General features: G+C 40.9%; 1 protein-coding gene across 1 annotated transcript; it reads left to right on the plus strand.

The window, feature by feature from the left end:
* Nucleotides 1–713: 713 nt before the first annotated feature.
* Nucleotides 714–1499, plus strand: LOC149224384 (uncharacterized). Its single transcript, XM_089388170.1, has one exon. The coding sequence runs from the start codon at nt 714–716 to the stop codon at nt 1497–1499; it is 786 nt and encodes a 261-aa protein (XP_089244296.1).
* The last annotated feature ends 12485 nt before the right edge of the window (nt 1500–13984 follow it).

The raw sequence follows: 13984 nt of genomic DNA on the forward strand, positions 1-13984 counted from the left end.
ATTATTCATATTTAGGACAATGATTCAAATAACAAAGATGTGGAAATAAACAATAGATAAATGATATGTGGGACCAAAGGAAGGAAAGGATAGACTAGCTACAAAAACCTTAAGAGGACAATAAATAAAGGAAACATAAGCTAAAACCTAAAACAATGAAAGTATATACTAAAGAACAACCATAACAATACTAAAGATGTGCATTACAACTAAATAATAACAAAAAATCCTATAAATAATAATCAAATAATTAAAACTAAAATATATCAAAAACTAATAATTATAATAATTATGTAAACACATTAACTTTAATAATTAAGCATATGATAACAATATCATAGGATGTAATAATAGTAATAAGTATAATATTAATAAAATATAAGATGTTACTAATAAGCCAAAAGAAAAAAGAAAAAATGTATAATAAAGCTACTTAGTTATAGTATAGTAACTTATAACTATACAAAAAAATTTATTAAATAACTATATAATAGTAAATAATAATATGAGATAGGCTTATAATGGTCAAATTTGAATCATATTAATAATCATAGAATTATCAAATTGTCAATGCCTCTCAAATGGGAGCTATGAGGCTGTGAGATGGGTTGCAGTTCTGGTGGGAATCGATTTGAACTTGCAATCTTCCAAATGGAAGCAGCAGAGGGGGCCTCCCCCCTCCCCCTCTGGATGTTGACTCTGCCTTCCAATCAATGGTGGCCTCCCTTCTGAAGCACCCCCGACCTACTGCGGCTGCGTCCTCCAAATTCGTCAAGAAGAACTCAGAGGTGAAGGATATCTCCGTGCCAGACGGTGCTAGGCATACTTCTCTGGTATATTTTGAGAGGGCTCTAATCGGGAAATTTACTGGTATGTGGCCTTCTCCTAAATCTATGGAGACCTGGATAAAGAAAACCTGGACTCCTATGATGATAGGTGAAATTTCTCTCTTTGTTGTTGGTAATGGATTTTTTATGTTTTTATTTGAAAATATAAAGGATAAGGAGGTCATGTTTCGCAATGGAACATATTTATTTGGCTCCAGAGGGATTTATATAAATAAATGGGCTCTAGATTTCAATCTTGATGAGGACATCCCCACTTTCATTCCAGTCTGGGTCAATCTCCCTCGTCTTCCTATCTCTTGCTGGAGCGACGATTTCCTTCGAGCTATTGGTAATGGAGTTGGGAAATACTTGGACAAGGTTGAACCAAAAGGCTCTCAATTTTCCTGTGCTAAAATTTGTGTGGAAGTAGACTTGGAGAAAGGACTTCTAGCTAAAATAAATCTAAATTTGGGAGAATGGAAGCACAAGAAAGTATTAGACTATGAACAAATACCATTTAAATGCAGGCATTTCCATGATTACGGTCACTTTGCTAGAGACTGCTCCAAAAGTGGAATCGATAAAAGTCTGGAAGTCCAAGCAGCACAGGAGGAGCAGTGGAAAAATCCCAAGAAAGCTCTGAAAGGCAAAGGAGCGTTGTTAAAACCTTGAAACTTGTCAGTCCCCAATTTGGTTCCTTCCTCTTCGAACTCGTTCAAAGTGCTAAGTGATGGGGACATGGAGATGGAAGTGACTCCCCAGACAATCATGGATGAGACACAGGAAAGAGAAGAGGGAGAAGTAGCAGAAAATAGCCCGAAAGGGGTGGGGGGTGAAGTTTCCCCACCAAATTTTTCTCCTATCCCTGAAGCTCCACCGAGTATTTTGCACAAAGGTCTAGACCATGTGGTAACTCAGAACTTATCCCAAACTCTAACCTAGGTTGATGAGTGCAGAAACCATGAAACTGACTCTAATAAGAAAGATGGAAGGCCAAATAAAAGGACACGGAGAGAAAGGGAAGCAAAACAAAACAAAAAGGTGTGGAATGAAACAATCATTCCAGAACTATTGAAAGGGAAAAAACTGATCAAATATGGTAAGGATGGTGTTCGCTCTTCCCCCACCTCTAATTAATGAAAGTTATATCCTAGAATATAAGGGAACTAGGAACCCCTACAAAAATCCTAGCAGTCGAATACTTAATAAAATAAGAATCCCCTTCAGCAGTGTTTCTTCAGGAAACAAAGTTAGAAGAAGTTGAAATTATGAAAGTAGCAGGAAAATTCTGGAGAGACAGCATGGGTTTAGCTCAGCCCTCATGGAGAGCTTCAAGAGGCCTAGGAATATTTTGGTTGAACAACAAATTTACCCTGGTAGAGGAAATAAAGACAAAATCTTGGATAATGGCTCTTTTGGAAGATAAGGAGACAGGGAAAAGAATACCCTTCATAAACATCTATGGTCCAATTTTGCACAGTGATAAGGCAGATTTTTGGGCCTCTTTAGAGGCGTTAAAGGAAGGGAACCACCACATTAATAGCATAATGGGAGGGGACTTTAACATAGTCCTGAATGCATCAGAAAAAAGAGGTGGATCTTCGACTAGGGATTCCTTCCGAGATAGAATGGAGGAAATTATGGAACGTTGGGATCTAATTGATATCAAACCCAAGTCCAGGAATTTCACTTGGTCGAAAATAAGAGTCTGTGATAATTTCATCGTTACCCATATAGATAGGTTATTCCCACACAAAAATTGGCTCCTTAATGGTTTGGATTGCTCCTTGTCTACCGAATCTCTAGGAGACTCATATCATCGCCCCATTATGATCTCCATGGAAAAGGTAGAAAACCTTGGGCCACTACCATTTAAATTTAATGCAGATTGGTGCCTAGATGAAAAACTTGGGAATATGATAAATAAATCATGGACTCAACAAATACAAGGTTCCCCCAACTTTGTATGGGAATCAAAGTAAAAATCATCAAGAATGAATTAAGGAAGTGGCTCAAAGAAAACTATTATCGTCCTCGGAAAGAAAGGAAAGAAAAAGTCCAAGAAATAGAAGAACACTATAATATGATGGAGAAAAGTCACATTTAAGAATCACATGTTCAAAAATAGAAAGAATTCTCCTCTCAGTTATTTAGTCTAAGAATGAAAGGGTAAAATTTGTGGAGGCTCAAATCTCTCAGTCTATGGTTGAAAGCTGGAGACTCTAATACTTCATACTTCCACAAACAAGAAATGGTTCAAGAGAACAGGAATTGAATCAAGGAAATAAAGGTGGCGGGTGGGCATACAGTCAACACCTCTTCAGAAATTAAACAGGAAGCATACAATCATTTCAAATCTCTCCTCAATCCGGAGTGAAATTATTTTGATGGAGCTCCTAAATTCCTTCAGGCTCTCCCCCAGGTTGCCTCTCTGCTCTCTAATGTGTCTCTTTTTGATGTAAGTTTAGAAGATTAAGTTCACAGTATTATATGGCATCTGGAACCTTAGAAGGCTGTTATAGACAATTTTGTGCCTTACAGCAACAGGCATGAATTGTCAATAATCCAAGGGATCAAAAGTTCCCTAAACATGATGTTCCTACCCCTAGAGGAACAAGGTCAGCAAACCAATAGCTCTCAGATCAGTTCTCCACCTGAAAACACTCAAAAACAAGCAATCCTGAAATCAAAGCAGGTGCTCCACTAGGCTTCTGCGCTGAAACACAACTCCTCCATGGTGTACCTGCGTTGCAAAGCAGGTAGAACAAAGGCCACCTGCGTTGAGCGAGATTGGACAAGTGGCACACTGAGTCATTGCTCCAAAAATGACACTTGGATCAGGGATTTCGCCTTGTGATGAGTGAGAGGCTCTGTTTCTCCAAGTGGAAGCAAGGTTCTCCAAGTGGACTCAAGAACTGAAGATCAACTGAAGAGAGAGAGGACACAAGGCAGCTACACATCAGTTGCAAGCTGAATCATCCTTTCTCAATTCATCTATATATTGAGCTCTCTCCTATGAGCTCAGGAGGCTGGAATTTTGTGTAAAGTAATGATATGTTGTTGGTTTCACTATAGAGCTATTGGGTGATTGATTGAGGGAGGTGAAGAGGAGAAATTCTTTCTGCTGGGAGGTGTTGCTGGATTGGGGCCTTCAATGGTTGTAACACTCTCAGAACCTTTACTTCTTCATTAATAAAAGCTATTGAGGTTCTTCTATATGCTCTTGTTTCAATGATATATTGTGATAATTGTATATTTGGTTTATACTAATCCTTGAACCAGTTATGATTGCATGCTTCTTGTAGTTTCCTTCTTTGTTATTTTGCAGGATCTCATTGTAGCTGGGCCAGCAAAAGAGCAAGGAGCTAGGAGCAAGCAGCCAAAGAGAAGAGGTTGGATTCGACATTAAGCACAAGGCAACGGTTAGTGCATTTCCTCACTCTCTTTTGCTTTCATAAAGAAGTAAACCTTAAGTAGTTTTCCTTACAGTTGTTGTTGAGGTACTATCACCCTTAGAGTGGGATAGGGTCATCCGAATCGGATACTTTTCCCTACAACAAACTGGCGACTCCGCTAGGGATCGTATCTGTTTGATTGTGTTTGTAGTATTTTGCTATTCATTTCCTGAACAAAAGAGTACCAAATCGAAAAGCTTTTGACTATATCAAAAGCGAAGTAGAGGGCAGCTACTCTGGCTCATTTCTGAGCATGTTCATGATTTGAAGAGCTGATCTACAAGGATCCTTGTAAGCTCTTAGTGATATCTTTTCACCTTCCTTATCATCCCTTGCTGTGTGCTTGACTGACTGCTTCTGATTTGAGCAAAAACTGTGCATTTTTGAGAAAATTATGACCCGGAAACTGTGAAAACGCAACTTTCGTTTTCCAAAGCAGGTAGTACACAGGCTACCTGCTTTGCAACGCAGGTCCCGAAGGGGCTACCTGCGCTGAGAGCCAGACTGGCTGTGCAGCACCTGCGTTGGCCCAATTTTGCCTAGTGCAGTTGGGGTTTCCTCCCTTTCTCTTGCCTGTTTTCACTTAGATTTTGCTGCAAGTTGTCTTTCTTGTACCTGTTCTGAAACCAACATTACTTGCCATCATTCCGCCTCTGTTATATAACGAAATTTTACTTGTTCTTTTGTATTTCTTACTTCATTTACAATTTCCCATAACGAAGAGTAAACTAGTCTTGCTTTGGCCTCTTAGATCTGAACCTGTGTTAGGCGTTTTGCTGGTCTAAAGAGTTAGCTTGTTTGCTGTCCATAGCTGATTAGTCGTTTTACTTTCGTCATTATGGTTTGATTTCATGCATTTCCAGTGATTAAGCAAGTAAATCTTAAGGTGTCTTTTGATTTTGGACAAGCTTGTTTACTTTCGCTTTAAATCGAAATCAAAGTTATATAACAACTTTCTTTTTGTAACCCATCAACATTAAGAAAGGGAAAAGAAAATACATGCATTGTGCATTTTGCATTTGACTGTTTGCATGACGATTTAGGAAAAATTGCATTAGTGTGTGCTCTATGATCTGTGTGAAAAGATTTGCCTTTCTTTTCCCTCAGTAGTTAAGATTTTCAAAGTTGAAAGATTGAAAAGATTGCTTCTCATCTTAGACTGCATTCAGGAATTTGTTACATACATCTCGTGGTGATCCTTAAAGGCAAACTGCTAAACAAGATCAACATTAAAATAAATTCAATTTACATAACAACGCTTTGTAACATAACGCAAACACATAGAGGTCTAGGTAGAGACGTGTTCCGGCATCGTTAAACATAGTGACTGTCGATCTCTACGAAGGTGGGTGATTCCTCCTGAGAGTCGGTGGCACTAATACGGACTTGTGCTCCCACGTACCGTCGCGTATATATTGGGAGACCCCTATAGGAACAAAGCCTTTATCCATAGGAAGCCGTGTCGACCGCCCTACTGATCGCGATGCAGTGAACACAGCATTCACGAAGATCGACCACCCGTACCATAAAATGTATTCTGTGGTTTTGCGAAAAGTTTGGCACACCCTCTGCCTAGAACTCCAGAGAAGTTTCTTTTGGCCTTTTTCAAACTCTATAACTGAAAAAGTCCATCCGAGCATTTGTCACTTCGGGCTCGTTAAAACATCGAAGGAGACTAGAGTCATCTTTAGCTTTTTCTCGACTCTTAAAACATGAAAAAGCAAGTTTGTGTCTAAAGCGTCGTTAATAAAATTTATTTTAATCAGAACATAATCACCTGTTATTCCCACGTTGATCTTTCAGTTGAAAAGTATGGAGCCCACCAACCAAGGAAGTAACCTTGGTGGAAGTCCCAATCCCTTCTCCTCTTGGGGAGATGTTGGTGCGCCTCATATGGCCACATTATCACTTCCAGGATTGACAATTGGCCTACCTGTATGGCTCTTTTCAACTAATGTAGTGCAGATCGCCACTAATCCTGAGCAGTCGAATCAACAGTCAGACCAGTCTAGAACTACCCACCAGCCTTCCACTTCTTACAATTCTTCCTCTGATCCTTCGTCTTCGCAAGGTAGAGCCGGCAAAAGTCAGCCTCCCATGGAGAAGAAGGAAAAGAAGAAGAGAGAAAAGAAGCAGAAGGGGCCTATGGCGAAGGCGACTGGGGGCAAGCAAAAGACATCTGACAAAAATCCACACACTGCACCAACCGGGCCTAAATCGCCATGTGTCATTTGCAAAGGGACCCACTTCCATCGTGATTGTCCTTGTATTCCCCGGATACTAAAGGACTGGTCCCCCAGGTTGCACAATCCGGTAGCATCAACCTCTGGTAGTCATGTTGATTGCAGTCCGTCGACTAGCGAGAGTGAAGGACGAAGAGGGAGACCAAGATCACCCTATATGTTGTGTGAAGGCGATCACGCCATCCACCGATGTCCATTCTTAGATGAGGCAAAGAGAGTTTTGGAAGATCGTCCAGTTTCACCGTTACGACTTCCTCCTGGATACCAAAAACTCGCGCCTAATCCCTCGATAGTTGAAAATCCAGCTGGCCCGCTCAAATGGTCAGCTGAAGTGTCGGTCATTGAGAATGAACCTACTGAATCCAGACCAGACGAAAGTCTAAAGGTCGAAACGGCAGTTGACCCGGTTCTTCCCTCAGAGGTTTCATCCTCAAATGACACCGTCGTTGAAGAGTCATCTTCAAGCGACACCCTCACTGAAGAGAATAAGGATTACATCGTCCATATTCTTTTCATCAACACAGACTCTGATGAGCATCAGGGCAATGCGCCCATTCCTTTATCGCAGGAAGGAACATCGTCAGGGTCGTATCCGACCGTATATTCGGTCCCACCACCAAGCAACCTGGTTGTATCCTTTGATTGGAATCAACTAGGCAGACCCCGGTTACCAGCCAGTATCCCATTCAGAATCATAGTCCAAATCTACAGAATGGTAATGGCTAGAACTATCATTGATGAAGGGGCGTCTGTGAGTATCCTTTCCTCTATTGCTTGGAAAGCACTGGGTTGCCCGGCGCTTTTACCTGAGATGAGAAATCTATCAGGTTTTGATAAAGGAACCAGTCACCCATTAGGGATTCTCCCCAATGTTCCAATTACATTGAAAGGGAAGACAGTTCATATGAACGTCATGGTTGTCCAGGGACCCTTGGTGTATAACTTACTCCTTGGACGAGACTATATATATTGCATGGAGGCAATAGTGTCCTCACTCTTTAGAGTCATGTGTTTTCCGCACGAAGGAAGAATGGTCAAGCTCGTAGACCAACTTTCATTTCCAGGATCACACATCGCAAATAGTCAAATACCATCCCTTAACGGTTTATTCACTCAAGGAATGCCTCCACCCCCGGTTCTACTTCCCGATGAATGCGAGTGATTCGGAAAGAAAGAACTAGGACCCAGGGGGCATGCACCCTGGCCTGCCTTGGGCAGAGGAAACCTTGGGTATAAAGTTAATTTCCGCAGAAGAATGGACTAGTCCGTACCCCGTCCGAAAAAGGAAGAGAGGGTTGTTCTAGGATAAAATTCTTTTGTCAAAGTTATGTGAGCGAAAAGATCGTCTCCCTTTGTCTAAAAAAGTAGGCTCTCCTAAGGAGGAGATCCATTTGTGGCAGCAAGTAGCCACCATCATTGAATGTCAAGCCTCACGCATTAAAACATATGTTTTGAAGGATAAGTAGGGGCAGTCTCCAAAGAAAGAGATGAAATTGCTGCAACAAGTAGTCACCATCCTTAGCAACCTAATGATAGACATCGCCGAAAAGAGAGTTTAGCTTGCGGTAGCAAACAAAACCATTTTTCGGATAATAAGTAAGAGGAAAGAACCTTGAAATTATACTTTATACCTGGGGGCATGCAAACCTTTTGGAGTGCAAGCACGGGACGACTATTTATTTTTTTAAATTTTTAGGTCCTCCCTTTAAACCTGTAGATCTAACCCGTTAAACTCGTAGGATTAGCCGTTTCCAGCTTGCATAAAGAAAGGATGTGGGGCAAAATTTAAAACTTGCCAAATTGGAGTAATTAGTGAGGTATCGCCCCTTAAATAAGATTACCTCACCTGAGGCATTCCTTGTATTAAGACTGGTATAATTGAGCAAGGTTTGAACGCATTCAAGCTCGTTAAAAAATGAACTGCCCCTTAAAGTTTAGGGGGCATATGCCTCGTCTGCATTATTATGCTGGGAGCATCCATAATCGAGCAGTTTTGTACGGAGTTCATGCTCGTTAAAAAATAAACATAAGTTGTGAGCAATCTTTCCGTACAGTTCAAGCTCATCTAGAAAAAATGAACCGGTAAATAACCTTGAGAAATGTAACCTTTGACTGGCATATTAAAGCCCTTGGTCGTGTTTATATGCCGTCACCTCCATCCGTTCATTTGGCCAATCGTTCATCTCCATATGTTTGCTTACCCATTTTGAGGAACAGCTGCGAAGAGTGATTTCACTTAGCCATCCTTGTGACACTGCCGTGATTGGAAAATTCCAACCTGTACCTGGAATCTGCTGCTATCCCTGTTTATCACTCGTTCCTCAAAAGACGAGTCTTCTTTGAGCTCTTTTCACTGACTCGTAAAATATGAAAAGTTTGCCGAGTTTTGGCCTTCCAGCTCGTTAAAACGACCGGAAGAGCTATCCCTCCTCTAGATTTTAATCTTTTTGGACCTGAGGGATTATTGCACAAAAAGATCGAGCGCTTGTTTTGTTCGGCTCGTTAAAAAGATCGAAAATTCATCCCTTCTGTATTGTTTTATACTTTTTCGGACTTAAGGGATTAGATGACGAAAAAGGAATTTTGGAGTTGACTTTATGTACCTTTTCAGACTCTCTAAAAATGAAAAGGACCGAGTTATCCTTGTCGTTAGACTCATTAAAATTATTAAATAGCGACAAACTTGTCTTTAGACGAGAACGAGTTTCCCTATCGCTAGGCTCGTTAAAACATAGCGATGGGCTTGCCCGAAGGGCAGGTTATAGAACAAGCATATGTTATCCTCCTCAAGCTTGACAAAAATAAAGAGGTACTAGTCAGCAATGACTGGGGAAAAATTGGGATAACCTCACAGCTTTAATGGTAGCAAGTCACTCTTGAACATGACACTTTGTCCTCCGTATCACATCGGGTTGGGTTGTTTCATTCACCGGTCTCATAACCATGGTCCTCGCCACACCATCCACATTTGGGGTAATGCTACCAATCCATCACATCAGTGTCGTTATATGTTCAAGAGATGTTGTTCTGCAAAGAGTCAACCGTGTCCCATCCACTGCCATACATTGTCCTTCATCCATTTCATGACCGCCACCCTGAATCATACATCACAGTTTGTTTCCACCTCATCACAATCACTAGCTCCGTTCCGTGTCACTGATGTGGGATTCATTAAGGCCCTCCTTTGACGGATCGCTCCTTGTCGACATCAGCTCATTATCCAAGGAGTTGATCTAGGAACACCCCCTTCAGTACTTTGAAGCTTGCATGCCTCAATGGCAAGTTTCTCACTTCCGGCGACAGGTATACATCAATGACCTTCGACCAGAAGATTTTGCATGGTGGTCGACGCCAAGTCCTTTATTCCCACCATGTGAATTGTACTGCCGTACCTTGAGGGTCATCATCCTTATCGGTGATTCCTCTCGCGCTTGTTAACGGTTTACATCATTGACTGGTAATCAAGCGATGTCTTTCCATGTTCGACTTCAAGAAATTCTCACATGGATCGACTTGTACATCGAGTGAAGATCGGAAGAGATTGAAGACCCCGGATCTAGTTTCATCCATCCGGGCTGCGATATATATTCAGGATATAAAGACATTTGATATGTACATCATTACAACAGATGATCATCCTTCTCAAAGGATGATAATTTCAGCAGAGAATTATCAGTCTACCATCAGACGATCGTCTGTTCTATGTACCGGAATGTATTTATAAAGCTGAGCATGGGAATGCCCGCCTCAGCTAGATCATGAAAATGTATGAAAAATAATGTATTGTATTGTATCTTATTACAGGACACTTCTCAGCAGATTGAATGAACTTCGGATCCTCTCAATAAAGCATTTCACCCGATAAACGACCTCATACTTTAGGGGGCATCTGTTATAGACAATTTTGTGCCTTACAACAACAAGCATGAATTGTCAATAATCCAAGGGATCCAAAGTTCCCTAAACATGATGTTCCTACCCCTAGAGGAACAAGGTCAGCAAACCAACAGCTCTCAGATCAGTTCTCCACCTGAAAACACTTAAAAACAAGCAATCCTGAAATCAAAGCAGGTGCTCCACTAGGCTTCTGCGCTGAAACACAACTCCTCCATGGTGTACCTGCGTTGCAAAGCAGGTAGAACAAAGGCCACCTGCGTTGAGCGAGATTGGACAAGTGGCACACTGAGTCATTGCTCCAAAAATGACACTTGGATCAGGGATTTCGCCTTGTGATGAGTCAGAGGCTCTGTTTCTCCAAGTGGAAGCAAGGTTCTCCAAGTGGACTCAAGAACTGAAGATCAACTGAAGAGAGAGAGGACACAAGGCAGCTACACATCATTTGCAAGCTGACTCATCCTTTCTCAATTCATCTATATATTGAGCTCTCTCCTATGAGCTCAGGAGGCTGGAATTTTGTGTAAAGTAATGATATGCTGTTGGTTTCACTATAGAGCTATTGGGTGATTGCTTGAGGGAGGTGAAGAGGAGAAATTCTTTCTGCTGGGAGGTGTTGCTGGATTGGGGCCTTCAATGGTTGTAACACTCTCAGAACCTTTACTTCTTCATTAATAAAAGCTATTGAGGTTCTTCTATATGCTCTTGTTTCAATGATATATTGTGATAATTGTATATTTGGTTTATACTAATCCTTGAACCAGTTATGATTGCATGCTTCTTGTAGTTTCCTTCTTTGTTATTTTGCAGGATCTCATTGTAGCTGGGCCAGCAAAAGAGCGAGGAGCTAGGAGCAAGTAGCCAAAGAGAAGAGGTTGGATTCGACATTAAGCGCAAGGCAACGGTTAGTGCATTTCCTCACTCTCTTTTGCTTTCATAAAGAAGTAAACCTTAAGTAGTTTTCCTTACAGTTGTTGCTGAGGTACTATCACCCTTAGAGTGGGATAGGGTCATCCGAATCGGATACTTTTCCCTACAACAAAGGCTCCAGGAAAAAATGGTTTTTCTATCATTTTTTTATCATTTATTATGGAATGTTATTAAAAAAGATCTAATTCGAATGTTGAACTACACCAGAGTAAAAAATAAGCTAGCGGGTAGCACCAATTCTATGTTCCTTGCCCTAATCCCAAAAGAAGCTAATCCTACCTCCTTCTCCAAATTTCGCCCTGTCTGTGTTTGCAACTCCTCCTACAAAATTCTGACGAAAATCAATACCAATAGAATTAAACCCTTATTCCCCTCCATTATCTTTGAGAACCAGGGTGGGTTTATGCAACACCAGAATATTTTGGATAATATCATCTTGGTACAGGAAGCAATGCACTAAAGTAATGAAGAGGGATAAGATGGAATGGTTATCAAACTAGATATGGCAAATGCTTTTGACCGGGTAAATCACTCCTTCCTCTTTTTTGTTATGGAAAAATTACGAATTAATGTCAAATTTATCTCTTGGATCAAAGCTTGTATTAGATATCCTTGGATTTCCCCTCTTAGCAATGGGCATCCTGGGGCTTTCTTTTCCACTTCAAATGGGGTGCGACAAGGATGCCCCCTCTCCCCTCTTCTCTACATAACCATGGTTGAATCTCTTAGTACCAACCTTGAGGTTGGGCGGCTGGATGGATCCCTTCCAGGTCTCAACATTGTAAGAAATGTTAGAGGAATTAATTACTCCTAGTTTTTTGATGATACTCTTCTAATTGGTGGAGCCTCCTTAGTGATTGCATCAAGATTTAAAAAATTTCTTGATGGGTTCCTCCTTCTCTATGGGGTTTTGATCAACAATTTGAAATGTCAGTTAATTGGTTGGAATTGTGAAGGGGACTCGCTGAATGTAATAGGTTGGTCGTTGGGAATCTCAGTGGATCTTCATCACTCTTCCTTCAAATATCTTGGGATTCCTATCTCCCTAAAACAATCATTTGCGAATGAATGGGGGAATTTACTTCAAAAAATCAAGAACAGAGTGCAGCCTTGAGGTGTTAGATAGCTCAATCTAACATGGAGGGTCACTCTTACTAAATTGGTGCTTTCCTCCCACCTGGTATATTTGGGTGCTTGCCTATTACCACCAGGCTACATCAATCAACAAATAAGCAAACTTATCAGGAAATTCTTATGGCAAGGAGGAAAGGGTAATGAGCACAAATTTCATCTGGTAAATTATAATTTGGTCAAGCAACCTAAGAAGTTAGGAGGATTGGCAATAAAGGATCCTGAATTAATGAACCTGGCATTAGGGATAAAACTAGTTTGGAGGCTCCTTTTGGACTCTAATGAGTGGTGGAAAAAATCCTTTATTAGGAAATATTTCCATAAAATTCACCTCGTAAGGCCGGAGGACAAATCCTGGGAAAGGAAAGGATAAAAAAATATGGAGACTCTGCAAATCCTCATTCTCTCTCATCCTAAATCATCTTGGCTGGCTCCCTGGAAATGGGAAACGCATTCAAATTGGAATTGACTGTGCAAATGGTATAGACCCAGCTCTCTCTGGATGGCTAGTTGAGCATGGGTTCTCCCATCTTGCGGACATCTCTTGCTGGGATGATCACGACATGTGGTGTGGGTGGCTCTCTCTAGATTTACCTGATCACCTTCACACTCAGTGGAATCTTTTGATCGAAAGCCTCTTTAGGTTTTCTCCTATATTCACGAGCAAAATGGAAAGACATGTTTGGTTGGGAGGAAAAGGAAAAAGGTATTGCGTTAAGGATGGGTATGCCCTTATCTCCAATCCTTCATGCACCTTCTCCCTTCTAATCTATGGGGGGGGGAATTGGAATGGTGATGGTCTTCCTAAGATAAACATTTTTTGTTGGGAGTTGGTTCATGAGAAAATTCTGATGGAAAAAAACTTTTAAAAGAGGAAAATCAATGGTCCTTCCAAGTGCGTATTGTGTGGCAATGTGGAGGAATCAATTAAGCACTTGTTTTGTCACTTCCCTTTCTTGTGGAAAGTCTAGAACTATGCTCTAGCTCCTTTGGCCCTTATTCCCCAAATTGTTGATGACTAGAATGATATGTTTATCCATTGGGAAAAAAAATTCCCTTGCTCTCCAAATCCTTTGTTAAGGCATTTTTGGATGAAATTTCCTAAATATATGTGTTGGTCGATATGTTATCATTTCTTATCAAGGCTTCAATGCTTTAAACATGAAAGAATTGTCTAGTTCTAAAAAAGGTTGGTTCAAGATATCCCCTCCCACTCTAAAATCCCCTTTGTTTAAGATCTCATGAAACCCTGAAATATTGTATTAGATTGAAATGAGATGAATTCACTGAATGGCAAAGAAAAGTCGGGAAAAGTCAATTGTATTTTGATGGAGCGTCGAAAGGTAACCCCAGGGAGGTTGGAGAGGGAGGGGTAATAATCAACCTTGGAGAGGGAGGGGTAATAATCAACCTCGAAGAAAATATAGAAGTAAAATATGCATGGGGACTTGGTGTTACAACCAACAATCAGGTCGAGGCTCTTGCACTTTGTCAAGGAGTGAAA

Source organism: Pinus tabuliformis, chromosome Q (genome assembly GCF_031772625.1).
Source record: "Pinus tabuliformis cultivar Carrire ecotype Pingquan chromosome Q, CPIR1, whole genome shotgun sequence".
NCBI classification, from domain to species: Eukaryota; Viridiplantae; Streptophyta; class Pinopsida; order Pinales; family Pinaceae; genus Pinus; species Pinus tabuliformis.

Excerpts from the sequence above, each read along its gene's own strand:
- LOC149224384 (XM_089388170.1), top strand. The coding sequence starts at position 714 with ATGGTGGCCTCCCTTCTGAAGCACCCCCGACCTACTGCGGCTGCGTCC.